Below are 14,102 nucleotides of genomic sequence, written 5' to 3'. Positions count from 1 at the left end.
AATCTAGCCAGTTATTTTTTTACTTACTGTATTTGACCACAAAAGGAAAAATTACATATTTTGGTTTAATATGCAAAAGATATAATCATATATGTGATTTATATTGCTTTTTATATATATTTATTTATATTAAGGACCGCTTGTTTTACTTGTGATAATAAAATAAAATAAAATCGACTTATCAAAGTTTTCATTTGGTTTAATATAAAAATATGTGTTCACATTTATGCTTTTCTATAGAAGATGGGGAATAATTGGATTAAAAACACGCTTCGATTGATTTGTACAAAGCACGAGAAATAGGGAAAAAAATAAAACAATGTACATTTCAAACTATAAAAAATTTAAATTGCAACAGCTGTGATTATCTAAAAGAGTAAATAAAGTGGTCTTACAGTGCTAATATTCAGTCACAGCGAAGAGGAAGGTGTGAATAATAAAGCTGCATGGAATAAACTCCTTCAAACACCTGTATTTGTTTTTTTCTCCCAAAGTCGCTCTATGACGTCATTCCGCCGGCAATTTTTCCAAGTAAGAGGGCGTGGCTTGCTGACGCATTGCGGCTCCCTCCCGGTGTGTACCGAGCAGAAAAAAAAGGAACGGCAGCGCGCGGATGCGTTTTTTTTCTTCTTCTTTTTACGTGCGTTTCTGCGCGCGCGGCTTTCCCCGTAGCTAAAGCCGTAGCGTCTCTCTCTCTCTCTCTCTCTCTCTCTCTCTCTCTCTCTCTCTCCCTCTCTCTCTCTCTCTCTCTCAGTGTGCATGTCGAGCTTCAGCCGAAGCTGAAGCTCCCGGCCCGAGCGGCACAAAGATGCGGTGCAACACCTAACTTCTAGCTCATAGCATGGTTTGAACACCTTCAAGGCTGTTTTTCAGCTAGTCTAAAAATGACGACGCAGAACTGGAGGTGAGAAGCGCCGTTTGCTGTACCGAGGAGTGAGTGCGCACTGGTTTCTTGCCTTTTTTTTTTTTTTTAATCCCAAGGGAAATAAGCCAAGATACATTTTTTGTTGTTGCAATACTATAGTTTTTTTTTTGACAATTAAAATTTTTAATTTTTTTTAACGGAACAATGACGACGGGCCAGGATGAAAGTTCAGTCCGCGTGGCACTGAGGTAAGTCTCTGAACGTCTCCATCATTTTACTAAATGCGTAGCTGTCTTAATTGCCCGGTGCCACCTGTCAGTCAGCCCCGCGGGCCTAGCAAACATCTGCAGGTCATCAGCAGCGGATGCTGCTCCAGGGACGTCCTTCGCCTCCCTTCATTTTATTGCGAGGGAGGCATTTCTTCTAGACATTGCGGTTTAGGTTGAGATTTTCAGGCTTTATGTGGGTTGTACCAAAACAAAGAAGCACTTTTCGCTAAGCTCAGGTGCGCACGCACAAGCTCCATCCCCTTGCACGCGGCATCATGCGCTGGGGAGGAGTGATGTTTATCTGTTGTAGCGGCTCAGCTTCCAGACACGGTGAGACAAAGAGAATGAGTCCGTTTGTCCAGCAGCCTGGCCTGGCCTGTCCTCAGAGCCGCCCGCAGAGAGACAGATAATCGTTGAAAGAAGAGCTTCACGGTCAGCCACGTTTCAGGAGGAGGGGCGGTGGAGCATTCAGTTCATCTGTCAACTCCACTTTTTGTCTGTACACTTTCAGTGGAGAGTCCAGTGATGGATCGCACTGTTCAGCCTTATTCCAATCAGATCAGACATGCGAGCTTGCTTTACAAGGAAATGTAGAGATTAGGGAATGATTACATTACAGCGTGCTGTCATGTTGAAAAGAGCCACTCCCACCCATCTGGTAAGATGGACTTGTTAAGGAGAAGCCAGTGTCTCTTTGTTTCTTTTCTGGCCACCATAAAACCGATGCATTGTTGATTTCTTCTTCTTCTTTCTTGTTGTTTTGAATACAATCTTTGCCATGCTTGCACTTGATCACTTTTCCACAATGTCTGTCTGTACTTGCTCATAAAAGTGCATCATCATTGCTCATTAAAATATGCTTTGTGGGGAATTTTGTGGTTTTTTTTTAATTGGGTAAAATCTACTTTAGGGTGCAGCTGAAAAAAATTTGTTTTGTGGTAATTAATCTGTATGTTTTGGAACTTTTCATTGGTTTTTCTTTTAGAAAGGAAGAGACAGATTGAGAGACTGATTGAGGCCTGCTCCTCTAGGCAATAAATCAATTAATCACATGATATATTAGTGATATATTAGTTAATCACATGATAGGACTAGCTTAATAATTCTCGTTGATCGTTATTTCTTATTTCTCTCTTTCTTTCTACCAAAAGCTGGATGACAAAAGTATTCACTCTGGACTCAATTAACTCTTTTTTGTGAAGGACAATTTGGTTTACAGAGTTTTAAATAATTCATTTTATTTGTTGTTTCTGTTTTGTTGATTTATTTTGCATATTTAAAATGTCTCCCAGTCCCAGTGTTAAATGTTAATTAGAACTTAAAGTTTAATGATCTCTGAGAATGTGTTCTTACATCATTATTGCTTGAAAATGATCTCAAAACAACAATATTATTATTTATTGCAATAACTTCTGGGATAATTAATCGTCCAGCTGAATGTGTTTTTGTGACAGGCCTAACTGAAGATAAAGTAAATTGGGGTGTTGAATTTCTATTGATGAGTTGTTGGTTTATATTCAAATCAGAAAAATACACCCCAGAAGAAGTCAGCTATTAGTTGACTTTTTTTCTGGTGCAGAAGAAATGATGTAAAAGTCAGATAAATTCAACATGACCGTACTGTCTGCAGACATTTTGAAAAGTATCGGACACATATCGATTTAGTACCGTGCATAGAAGTGGCACAAATTGGATTGTTTGTTTTTTTTGGGTTTTTTTGAGTGAAAATATCGGAATTGGGCCATTCAGGCTGCCATAAAAAAGACAACAACAAAAATTCATACAGCACTAAAAAGCCACTTAAGTTGCATTTGGAGTCTATATTGCATTAGGAAGGCTGGTCTTGGTGAATAAGGGTCCTACAAGCTGATGGTTTAAGATCCTAGCTTACTTAAATGAAGACAGTCTTTCAAACCTGCTCTGTGGAATTAAAAAAACAAACCATTAGCTGGATATATCTGCATCAGGATCGTACCCTTACGGTAAAACAGATGGTTGTGAAACTCTGAGGTGACATAAAATGGATTTTAGTTGGTGTGTTGGCACACACGAGCATGTTCCAATGGTTTTAGTGGGAGGTGTAGCTGGAGGGAAGGAGGACCTGCAAAACCTGCCTGCTGGGCGCCTACTACAGAACAAACAATAAGTAACTAACTCGTTTCTTTTCTTGGTGGTGATAGGAGCAGCGTAGATCAAAGCGAAAGGGAGTAACTTCAGCTTTGTTTATATGTGGTGGAACTACTTGGTGTGCTACTGTTGCCAATCTTATTAACCATGAAGCAACCCACAAGATTTAAAGAAAAATCTCCCTTTAGTCACCTTTTTTGCTCCCCTTTGTCGGGGCTTGTTGTTGTTGTCTCTCCTCTTGAGGCAATCAAATTTGACGATAATGAAATTAAATAGATCTTTAAACCTCTTAAGGCTTAGGTTGCAGGCGTGCTTACATGTAATGGTGTTGAGGCATGCAGCAACTGGTATAAGTGGCTCAGTCTAAGCCTCGGGTTGGAGTTCACAAGCCAACAGGAGAGACAACTGTGGTTTAAAAATCTTGTTAAAAAGAGCTCCAAGATTAGAGCTGATACTGGCTGATACCCAGTGACCAGAATGGACTTCATGTATGTTGACAAGAGACAACAGCTGATGAAAGCTGTGTGTGTGCGTGGGGCGGGGGGCTACCGAGCAAACAGATATTAGGGGCCCCTCAGTTGAGAGGATAAGTGAGGTGCAGATTTGTAAACTGCTTAAAATATGGCAAAACAGCCATGAGTATTCCCAAATATCTGTTTTAAAGTTGTCACAACAATATTGTTTGGAGCATAACAGTTTTTAGTTTTGAACTACTTTACCAAGACCTGTATGTTTTTATCCTGAAAGACCAACCTGGGAGGGTTAAGATTACAAAATAACTTTTCTGGGAAAGTACACAGTAGAACCCTAGAAACCAGGCTGAGCTTCAGTGCAGGATGTTTGGATGAGTGTTGGTCACCCATGGCAGCGCCACACAAACATAAAACCTCCAGACAGACTTAAAGTGTCTCTTGGCCTCATGCTTTGTTCGTATCCATTGAGCTGAAGCAGTCTGTCAGGAGGTGTCGAGGTGATTCTGTAAATGCATTAAGTGCATCTTTATCAAGATGTTCTGTAAGTTCCTTAAACGTAGCTACCAAGGGCCTCTTGGCTTCTTCTTTGAGGAATTGTTCTCAGATTTAGTGGGGTACTCCACGAGCTTCTGGGTGTTTTCACACTTAATAGTCCAGTAGACTTGGTTCTATTGGGGCCCTAAAATTGCTACATTTGTTATATTTTGAGCTGCTGTGGTTCCCTTTCAGAACACATTGTGTCAAATGATCCAAACCCTTTGAAAAAATCCTATTCTCCCCCTCAACTGTGGTGGTGCTAATAACCACTGAAGGAAACAACAGAACTCTGGTGCAGTTCGAATACCAAGTGGACCGGAGACCACTCCAAAAGCAGAAAGTAGGCTATGCCTCAGAGCACTCTGGGTAAATACATGCAAAACAAACATGCTTTTCTAACACTAGCAAGAGAAAAGGCTCATGATCTTTTGCCAAAGAAGAAAGAGAAATCTTACAAACCCTCAAATCTGATGCCACTTCATTTTTGTTTACATTTAGTGAAGGAGTTAGCTGGGCTCTGTGTCTTCTTCTGAGGTTTTTGAGTTGTTTTCTTCAGTGGTTCTTGGTGCAGCGCCACCACAGGCGAAGAGGTGAACAGGTTTTTCCAAAGGGTTTGGTTCATTTGACTCTCTGAACCACACCAGCTGGAAAACAAACAAATGCTGCAAATTTGGCCCCAAATCAAACCAAATCTACAAGACTATCAGGTGAGAAACCATCCTTAAACTTCTCTTTGCCTTTTTCTCTGAACTGTCTGCTGTTTTTACTTGTTCATAAATGGTTTTTAAGAAACCTCTCATGGCTTTGCAGAACAGGTGGATTTTCACTGACATTAAATTAGACACAGGTAAACTCTATTAGGCAACATCTGAAGGCAATTGCTTACCCTGAACATCATTTACAGGGTGTGATAGTAAAAGGAGCTCCTTTTAAAAACCCTCCACAGATTTTGCTTTTCCAACTTCCTCTTCTCAGTTATGCACCACTTTTCATTCTGTCACATGAAACAAACCCTGTGAAGTTTGTGTTTTTAATGTGACATGAAAAATTTAAATGGGTATGAATGCTTTTCCAAGGCACTGTACCTCGTGCTAATGTTCATAACTTTTTAAATACATCAACTGGATTTTGTAGCATTACAATACAAAGATAATATGCAAATTGTGTTTTACATAAGTGACGTATAGAAATGTGTCCCTGGTAAGTTCTTGGATTTGACCCACATGATGGATAGAAAAGGACATGTCAGTTTATAGAAGGAAACCACTAAAAGGCTGTCTTGGCATGGATGTGGAGGCTGCTTGGTGTGAAAATGCAGCTATTTGTGGCCATCTGTGTACTATTTGTGACCTGTTTTCATACTTGGTGATGGATATGAAGTTGCATGCATGTCTTATTTGTGGCAACAGATCCACATTTAAGCCTCGTCCACTTTAGCTGAACCTTTAACTGGATAAGTGTCGGCATCAAGCAGCTGGAGATTACAGGGGGGGAAACAAATATCGTAGAAAATGACTATAAAAAGAGGAAATGCGTAACGCTGAAGTAATATAGACCTAACATGAGAGGAAACAACATATTTTGAAGGGTGTGGTGTACATAAAGCTCTGTAATTACATCCAATTCATTGAGCATGAGCTGTTTTCTTAAGTGGCGCACAATTGTGGAGGAGGAGGATGTGTGATAGCTTTTTTTTTTGTCAAACCAATGTCCACATGTGGGGACCGCACAGCTGTAGGCTCCTTGCATTGGTGCAGATGCAAACAGGCAGAAATGTGCTGACTCTTTAGGTAGTGATATAGATAACTGAGGTCCTCCAGCAATGCTGCGGCCAGTCGGGAGTCTATTTTGAGGTGAGTTGACTTTAAGTGTAGGCTATGGTTAGCGTCATAGAAGGGAAGAGCCGGTCATCGTGACCAAACACTGTAAATGTTTTAGGGTTGCACTCAAATTACTGTCTTACGAGGCGGCTTGAGACCATAAAAACCTCGAAGGCTAAAGATAAGGAACCCAGAGAAAATGTTCTGCTGAAGAACAAGCTTTGAGTACAATCACAGGTAAAATGGAGAGCTCACTTCCCGCTTCCAAAGAATTAAAAAGAGAAAGTAGTAGTGAAGTTCACAAACAACCCGATTCTTTTAAACAGCTATTTACCGTGAACGATAGGACTCGAGTCTCAGTGAGTTCCTGTGTTTTTGTAGTGAAAATTGTTTTAATATCTGAACTTTGACTACTTGTTTAGTTTCCAAATACCTCACTGTGTCAGACGGTGTTGCACCTAACCTGAAGGTGTGAATTAAACAATGCTACAGCAAAGTTGCAAATGAACTCTTCCCACCTGCTGGCATCATGTGGCAGCTGTCTGAATCTCCATATTTATGAGGTGGTAGTTATTCTCCAGGCGAGTGTGAACAGTTGACGTGTCTGTTGTTATATCTTGTGTTAATTGACCACCTGCTGAACGAAGAAATATCTGATATTAAACAGTTCACTGAATGCCTAACTAACTAACTCCACTCTTTTTAGCTATCCCGGTACCTTCTGTCTCTTTTAGCTCAGAAGCAGCAGATAGCTGATGTTGCTCTTTCCCACTCAAAACCCACAGAGACATGTTTTCAAGGCTGGCCTTTGTGTCGCTGGCCTGTAGTTGACACAGAGATGTGTGTTGTGTCAACAGGACGTGGTTCAGTGACAAGGCAATCTAGGTTTGACTCTGAAGTTGGTTGAAATCCCCCCTACATCTACAAAGCTACACAACCCTTCCTGCCTTAAACCAAACATTATTCATGGAAAGGCAGGCATACACCACAGTAATAATTTTATGTCTTCAACATAAAGTCAAGATAATGTTTCTTTAGTACAAAAGCAGTAATGATGTTTGAAACACATATGTTATGGCATATTGGGGCCAAAAAAAGAAGTACATTTCTGCCAAAAAGTTCTCAAATTTCTAGATTACTCTCAAAATTGGACTTTTCAAACTCAGAAATGTTGTTCCAGAAAATATCTGAGATTAATCTCAAACGTTTTTTGGTGGAAATGTACTTGTTTTATTATTATTATTATTATTATTATTATTATTATTATTATTATTATTATTAATAATAATAATATTAATATTGTTATTATTTACAAAGGTTCTAATATTCTTCCGTACACATATGCCTGATACAGCTAGAGCAAGCGTGTCATGCTATGAGCACTGATCCTGTCTTGCTTTTTTTTTTAAATCTCTATCTCCGTTCCCCCACACTGATTTTAGGATTCTGTGCCTGCCTGTGGGATTCATAATAATGGTGTCTAAAGGAATGGCCATCATAATTACAATTCATAAATACAAAGTATTTAATAAACCTACATAGACCTGTCGCGATAAACGATAAATCAATCATCCATCCATCTATCCATTTTCTGTTCACCCTTTGCCCCTAATGGGGTCGGGAGGGGTGCTGGTGCCTATCTCCAGCTACGTTCCAGGCGAAACGCGGGGTTCACCCTGGACAGGTCGCCAGTCTGTCGCAGGGCAACACAGAGACATACAGGACAAACAGCCATGCACACACACACACACTCACACCTAGGGAGAATTTAGAGCAAGCTTCCAAATTTAAAGAACAGGAGGAAACAGTGAAATATCTGCAGGGTCAGGTTGCAGACCTGAAGATGAAGTTAAAACTTGCTCTGGAAAATAACCATCCTAGAGTCTCCACCCAACCAGAGGACCCTCTGCAAACAGAGCAAAGACAGACCTTCAAGCCACCGGGGGTCTCCATGCATAGCCTGGCTCGGCCTTTGCGCCGACTCACTCCCAGATTGCAAACAGAGGAGTCCAAGCAAAGCCAAACCTCCACACAAACATGGAGGTCCGAGAAAAGACAGACATCCATCCAACCAACCTCCACTGGTTGCATGGAGGGCCTTCATGTTGGCATTGGTGTGAAGGCCAATTTATGCCCGGCTCGGCCTTTACGCCGACCCACACCCAAGTGGCACTAACCTAGGTCACTATCCAAACCCAGGTTTTGCTAAAACTGGGCATTATGGAAATTTGAGCCTTTACACAAATTTAGGAAGTAAAAACAGACACAGGCCTCGATGCAAATAAAATTCTTGACTCCAAAATCAATGGAGAAAACACAAGATCAGTTTCAGACTTCAAAACAGCATAAGAAATATTATTAAAACTTTTCTATATAAGAGCTGATCAGGTAAAATTTCTCAAAAATTAATTGATTAATTGGTCTCTCTAAATTGTCCTAAGGTGTGAATGTGTGTGTGCAAGGATAAGTGTGTTAGATGATGGATGGATGAATATTTGTTAAAAGTGTCTGACAGTAGAATATGAAACAGAGAATCTGTGAAAATCTGTGACTCTGCTGCTGTCCAGAAACAACCAATCAGAACCAAAAGGCAAACTTTTGGTTTTGATTGGTTACTAATGCATTGAATGTAACCAATCATTCAACGCATTAGACTTCTAGTGTAGTGCAGCTATGCAATTGGCGGAAAAACACCCTAACATTATATCATCATTGGTTATTTGTAGAATGATTTAGAAAACAAAATGCTATACAGGTTTGTCAAAACTATTCGACCCATATTAGAACTTAGCATTGATTTCCCTTCATTTTAGTAGCTCCAATTTTGCCTAACCCAGACATTTTCCCTAACTCTAACCAATACTAGTCTATTCCTAAACCTAACATTAACTAAAACTTAATTCACATCTTGCCTCTAAACGTTACCCTTGACCTAAAGCAATGAATCCATCATATTAGGACCAGACTTTGGTTCTAATATGATGGACCTAATATGACACTGGACATTTAATGGTGCGTTCACACCAAACAGGTTTTGAGCATCAGGCGCATCTGGTTTTCATTCAAAGTAAAGGAGCGTCGAGGGCCGTGGAGGCCGTTTGGATCGTTTGACACGTCGAGTGCTCCACATACACTTTAAATGTAAACCAGACTCACCAACGTGTTTGGTGTGAATGCACAATTAGAATGTCCAGTTCCTATGGTAACAATGACATCAGCAGTGATGACATCACTCTTTGATGCATCACAGGAATCTGTCTCTTGAGTGTAGCACACAGACTGTTTTTGGTAACACTTCATTTGATGGGTTGTGAATATGACTGTCATAACATCTGTCATGAACATGAGTAAGTCTTCATGAATATTTATGACTGTTGTCATAAGGTGTCATTCGGTAAATCATGACACTTTTAATACAAAGTTGACATTATTCAAAATGTTTTTGTTATGACAACTTGACATTAACCAAGAAATCATGATCTGACAAATTTGTTATAAAAGTATTACTGATTAAACTTTAAAATTATGTAGCTTTATGTTATTAAAGCTCAAGTTTAAAAAAAGTTTTAGAAATTTTTTTAACATCTTTGTGATAAAATTCCTGCCCTACTTTATAAATGTGTATAATTATATTTAACACTTGGTTTGTGGTGGCAACTTCATCCGCCCCTCTGTGATTTTTGGCACACGCCTGTTAGGCAGGAGGAACCCCAGGTTGGGAGTCACCAAGTTAGATGATCCAAATGTAACTAAACCCGTCTCATAATAGGCCCAAGAGTTTGGTTTCCAATTTCCACTCCTGAAAAGGATGCATCAGTCATAGCACTCTGGTGTGTCCATATGAAGTGGATCAACAAGTCACAAAAAAGAAGCTTTAAAAATAACCACTTGTACTCATTTTATGTTATTGTGGTCAGTAAGATGGCAAATTATTTCTTTGGTGATTACAATGTATCAATGTCTCGGACATATCATGTTTCAGTCCTGTGCCCCAGCAGGCTTTGGATCTCTTTATTGTAAATGGAAATGGTTTCAAAGCTCAAGAACAATGAGGAAACTCCTGGCTGTGTGGTTTACTGAGCCGTCCACCAGAACCAGTACATTTGTGCATTGAGGACCACTCAATGCACACATTTAATCAAGTTGGGAAGGTACATAACACTTTATGCCACATGATGTATCTTCTAATTGGGAATACTACAAGTGCACCTAAATAAATATCACTATAAACTTAATTTTAGTGGTTTAATGAAAAACTCTGACGAAATGGAATAATTTAAGAGTGGCACATTTAAGCTCTTATTTTGACTAAATACAACCACACACTTTAAGAATTTTACAAAAGACTTTTTGAAGAAAAAAAAGTGACCTAAGATTTTTTGTACACAAATTTCTTCACCTACTAAAGAGGGGTCACATACCGATTTACTGTGCAGTATATGCACTCAATACTTAGTCAAGATTCTGTTTTACTTGAATTCATCAGTGCAGTGTGGCATGGAGATTAGCTGGTTGCTACTTTGATAGCAGCCTGTAGCTCATGTGCATCATTAGCTCTGTGTGTGTCTCAGCTTCCTCTTGGCTGCATAAATTATCTGTTGGGTTATGCTAGTTTACTGGGATTCTAAGAAATGGTAATGCTCTGCTCTATAAATGAGGCATTATTAGCATTTTCTTCTTTGCAACATTTTAAACTTTTGTTCAAAACTTGCATGTCAATTGAATAGAAACAGCTATTGAGCCTGGAAACTTCACACAGCGCCTAAGCACCTTGCATTCTGTGCCTTTCTACTGTGGGACCAAGACTCCCAAGTGAAATGCAACATTTCTGTAAAGTAGAGTTTTGAACCACTGAATAGCTGTAGTTAGGCCTGTCGCGATAAACGATAAATCGATTAATCGATTAATTGTACGATAAATTAAAACTATCGATGTCATTTCAATTATCGGCATTATCGTCTCTTCCGGCCTTTTTCTCTTTCTGTTGATGACACCAATGAAAAAAGGCTCAACTCCGGTGCTCTCCACTGACTCCTCCCTTCCTCATTTCCTTAGTGTAAAGCCCAGCGCACACGACACGTTCTTAGAGCTGTCGGCCGATTGTCGGCCCATTTTTAAAACCTAACAGACCACACATTAGCCGACAGAAATCCTAGGTATAACTGTTCGATCAGGTTCGGTCCTGCGGTGTGGTGTCCAACAATGGGCACAAAATAATGACTACAAGTCCAGTGAACTACTTTTAAAACCAGGCATTAATCAATGCTTTACTACAATCTACCTGCAATGCATGTGGCTAGTGTCAGCGTAAAGTCCTGACTGAATGAAAATCATTAGAACCTATTTACGTCACGTTAACGAAGAACAGCTGAAAAGTTACCGGGTTTATCAACTGCGGTAGCAATTTTGCTCCAACTCCTCCTCTTGTCATTTCTATATTCTTTGCATGTTGAATAAACATTAATGTTGTTTCCACGTCGGCTGGACTTCGGGTTGCGCCGTGTCAGCTGTTTGGGATTCCCCGATGTAATTTCCTGTCAGAAAACACAGAGGAGAATCCTCGCTTTCTGATTGGCTGCCTGTCACATTCAACAGGTGGAGTTAAAGCTCCCAGTTGGTGAAAACCCCTGATTTGGTTCGGAGCTGCAACGACGATCTATACGGTGGCCCTCAATCTTAGAAAGACCAACGTTCTAAGATTGTCATAAGGGGAAAAATAGGAGCAAAAAATCATGTAGTGTGAACTATTGCATCAGGTAGTCGATGTGCCCATCTTCTCTATTTAAATCTAATTATTACTGAAGGGCAACATAATATACAGACTTCATAATCTGCAGTCTTTAGGTTGAATGCAGTATTTATTTCCACTTTGGCTTTATGTTGTTTAGTTTTATCAAGCAAATTTTTTGTTAATGGAGACTGAGAATCCATTTTGTTTTCGGTTGTTTTGTTTATTTTGTTTATCAGTTCCAGTGTTAAATATTCTTTTGAAAATAAAGTGCATCTATCTTTGGCAGGAAATCACATGCATTATTACGTCATTTCCATTAAATCAGTGTAAAAAGGTCTTCAGACAATATTATCGTTTATCGCAATAATTTTTTGAGACAATTAATCGCTCAGCAAAATTTGCTATCGTGACAGGCCTAGCTGTAGTCCATGTTCCCTATAACTGGAACCCATCTGACCCTGGCAGTTTTCATATCTAACTTTGTACAACCTCCTGCAAACCCCTCCTATTGGCCAACCTTTCCCTTCCTGCTTATTAAGGGGCGGTCTGTTCCCTGAGCTCTGACCTACAGGAACCAGTGAAATAGTTATCAGCATGCTGCAGCACTTTAGGACGCCCCATTATGTTTTTAAAAGGGCATTTCCCTTTAAGTCCTCAAAACTGTGGAATTGCTGTGCATTTGAGGCGTATTAGAGGAAAACGAACAAAGTGAGGTCAGGATGGCGTCTGCCTTCATGAATCTGCCATGCAGATTAAACAAGTCCCTGTGTCCTGGCAGAGGCCTGGGTGTCTGGCCTGTTTTTGTAAGCTCTGGCCTTCTGTAAAATATGTGGTGATTTTGTTCCATCTTATCCTGCTGCACTGGTAAGCATTTCAACATGAGGTCATGTTATTAAAACAAAAGGTACTTTAATACACATTTTGTCCAGAAATAAGGAATCACTGCTGTCAGATAACGTTCAGTGGAAAACGGTTTAACTGCAATTTATTTATAGAAATTGAATTTAGATTTTTTTTTTAAAACAGTGAGATTCTACAACTTTTCCAAATTAACTTTAGAAAAAAAAATCATTAAACTTTAAAAGAAATGTCAGTTTCTTGATGAAATATGAAATTCCCATCAACATTCCCATTAATGGATTTACTGGAATGTTTTTAATCATTGTCATTTTACAGATTTTATTTTATTTTGTTACATTTGATTTATATTATGGCTCCTAAAATCTGACTTTTTATTTCTCTCCTAATGGTTTTGTCTAAAGGGGACAGTCAATTTCCTGGTGGTAAATACAGTTTTACTGCAATATAAAAATAATCAAACGTAGTTATTTTGGTCCATTTCAAAATTATAATATTTAACACAGCTACTCATTCAGTTTGCAATGCGTTTTTGGATCATAAAATAGTAGAGATACATGTACCTAAAAATTTGGATTCATATTAATTTTGCTGTGATGAGCAATATCTGATATTTACCAATATTATAAACATTTCCCCTACCCATTGTGGGGGAAAAAACTAACCACACCATTGAAATAACTTTCTGCTTCAGTTAAATTTCCTCAAATTTTGTGCTGTGTCACTGTTATGATCACATTACCAAACACACACTACATAATCAACCCCTTCTTGCTCCAAGAAGCCATACACAAACAGTAATAAGATGGAAATAAATATCAGTTATTGATATTGGCACATTTTTACCTTTCAAACTGATACTCTTAATATGTTAAAAATGACCAACATAGGTCAATTATGATGTTAATGCTGATATATCTTGCATTCTATTGCACCGATTTATCAGCCAGCTGAGTTGATTTCCTTAATTTTGGGAGAACAGTGATCCGCCGATTTTTACATGTGAAGCCGATCTTATCCACCAATCTTATCTAGTGTGGCAAAGGACTAAGACCACTGTCCTCTTTTGCCTTCCGGTGAGAAAGGTTTGACTGACAGACCGGCCCACCAAGTTATGTCTGCATGCTTACAATTAACAATAGTTACCAAACTATTGCCAACTCTACAACATTCTTGCTATATTGAAACCAAAAAAATTGGTATCGGACAAAATTGGAATCGGCAGGTTAAGCTTTTGAAAAGATCTATAATTGGCGATTGGCCAGACAACTGCAATGGACCCTTTTCACAGTGACGTCAGACAATGGCCGCCATAACTCAAAACTGGGTATCTTTACTTCCGGTGTGATCTTGCCTTGGGAACCAAGCTGAAAACTTCCCGCATTCTCATAATCTTAAGGATATAATAAAAGGTAAGTTTAA

The 14,102-nt window shown here is 39.2% G+C and overlaps 1 protein-coding gene across 5 annotated transcripts in view; it reads left to right on the top strand.

Annotated features, from left to right (window-relative positions):
* The first annotated feature begins 595 nt into the window (after positions 1-595).
* The window catches only part of kif21a (kinesin family member 21A), a 58,855-nt gene continuing 45,348 nt past the window's right edge, over positions 596-14,102 (top strand). For all 5 annotated transcript variants that reach the window (XM_023347466.1, XM_023347450.1, XM_023347442.1 and 2 more), the window contains exon 1: positions 596-1,113. In XM_023347466.1, coding sequence (XP_023203234.1) covers positions 1,070-1,113 — 44 coding nt within the window. In that variant the 5' untranslated portion in view covers positions 596-1,069. The remainder of the gene's footprint in view (positions 1,114-14,102) is intronic.

This window comes from Xiphophorus maculatus, chromosome 2, assembly GCF_002775205.1.
Source record: "Xiphophorus maculatus strain JP 163 A chromosome 2, X_maculatus-5.0-male, whole genome shotgun sequence".
In the NCBI taxonomy this organism is placed as follows: domain Eukaryota; kingdom Metazoa; phylum Chordata; class Actinopteri; order Cyprinodontiformes; family Poeciliidae; genus Xiphophorus; species Xiphophorus maculatus.
The sequence above is the reverse complement of the archived record's forward strand: the minus strand, read 5'-3'. Positions and strand labels throughout refer to the sequence as shown.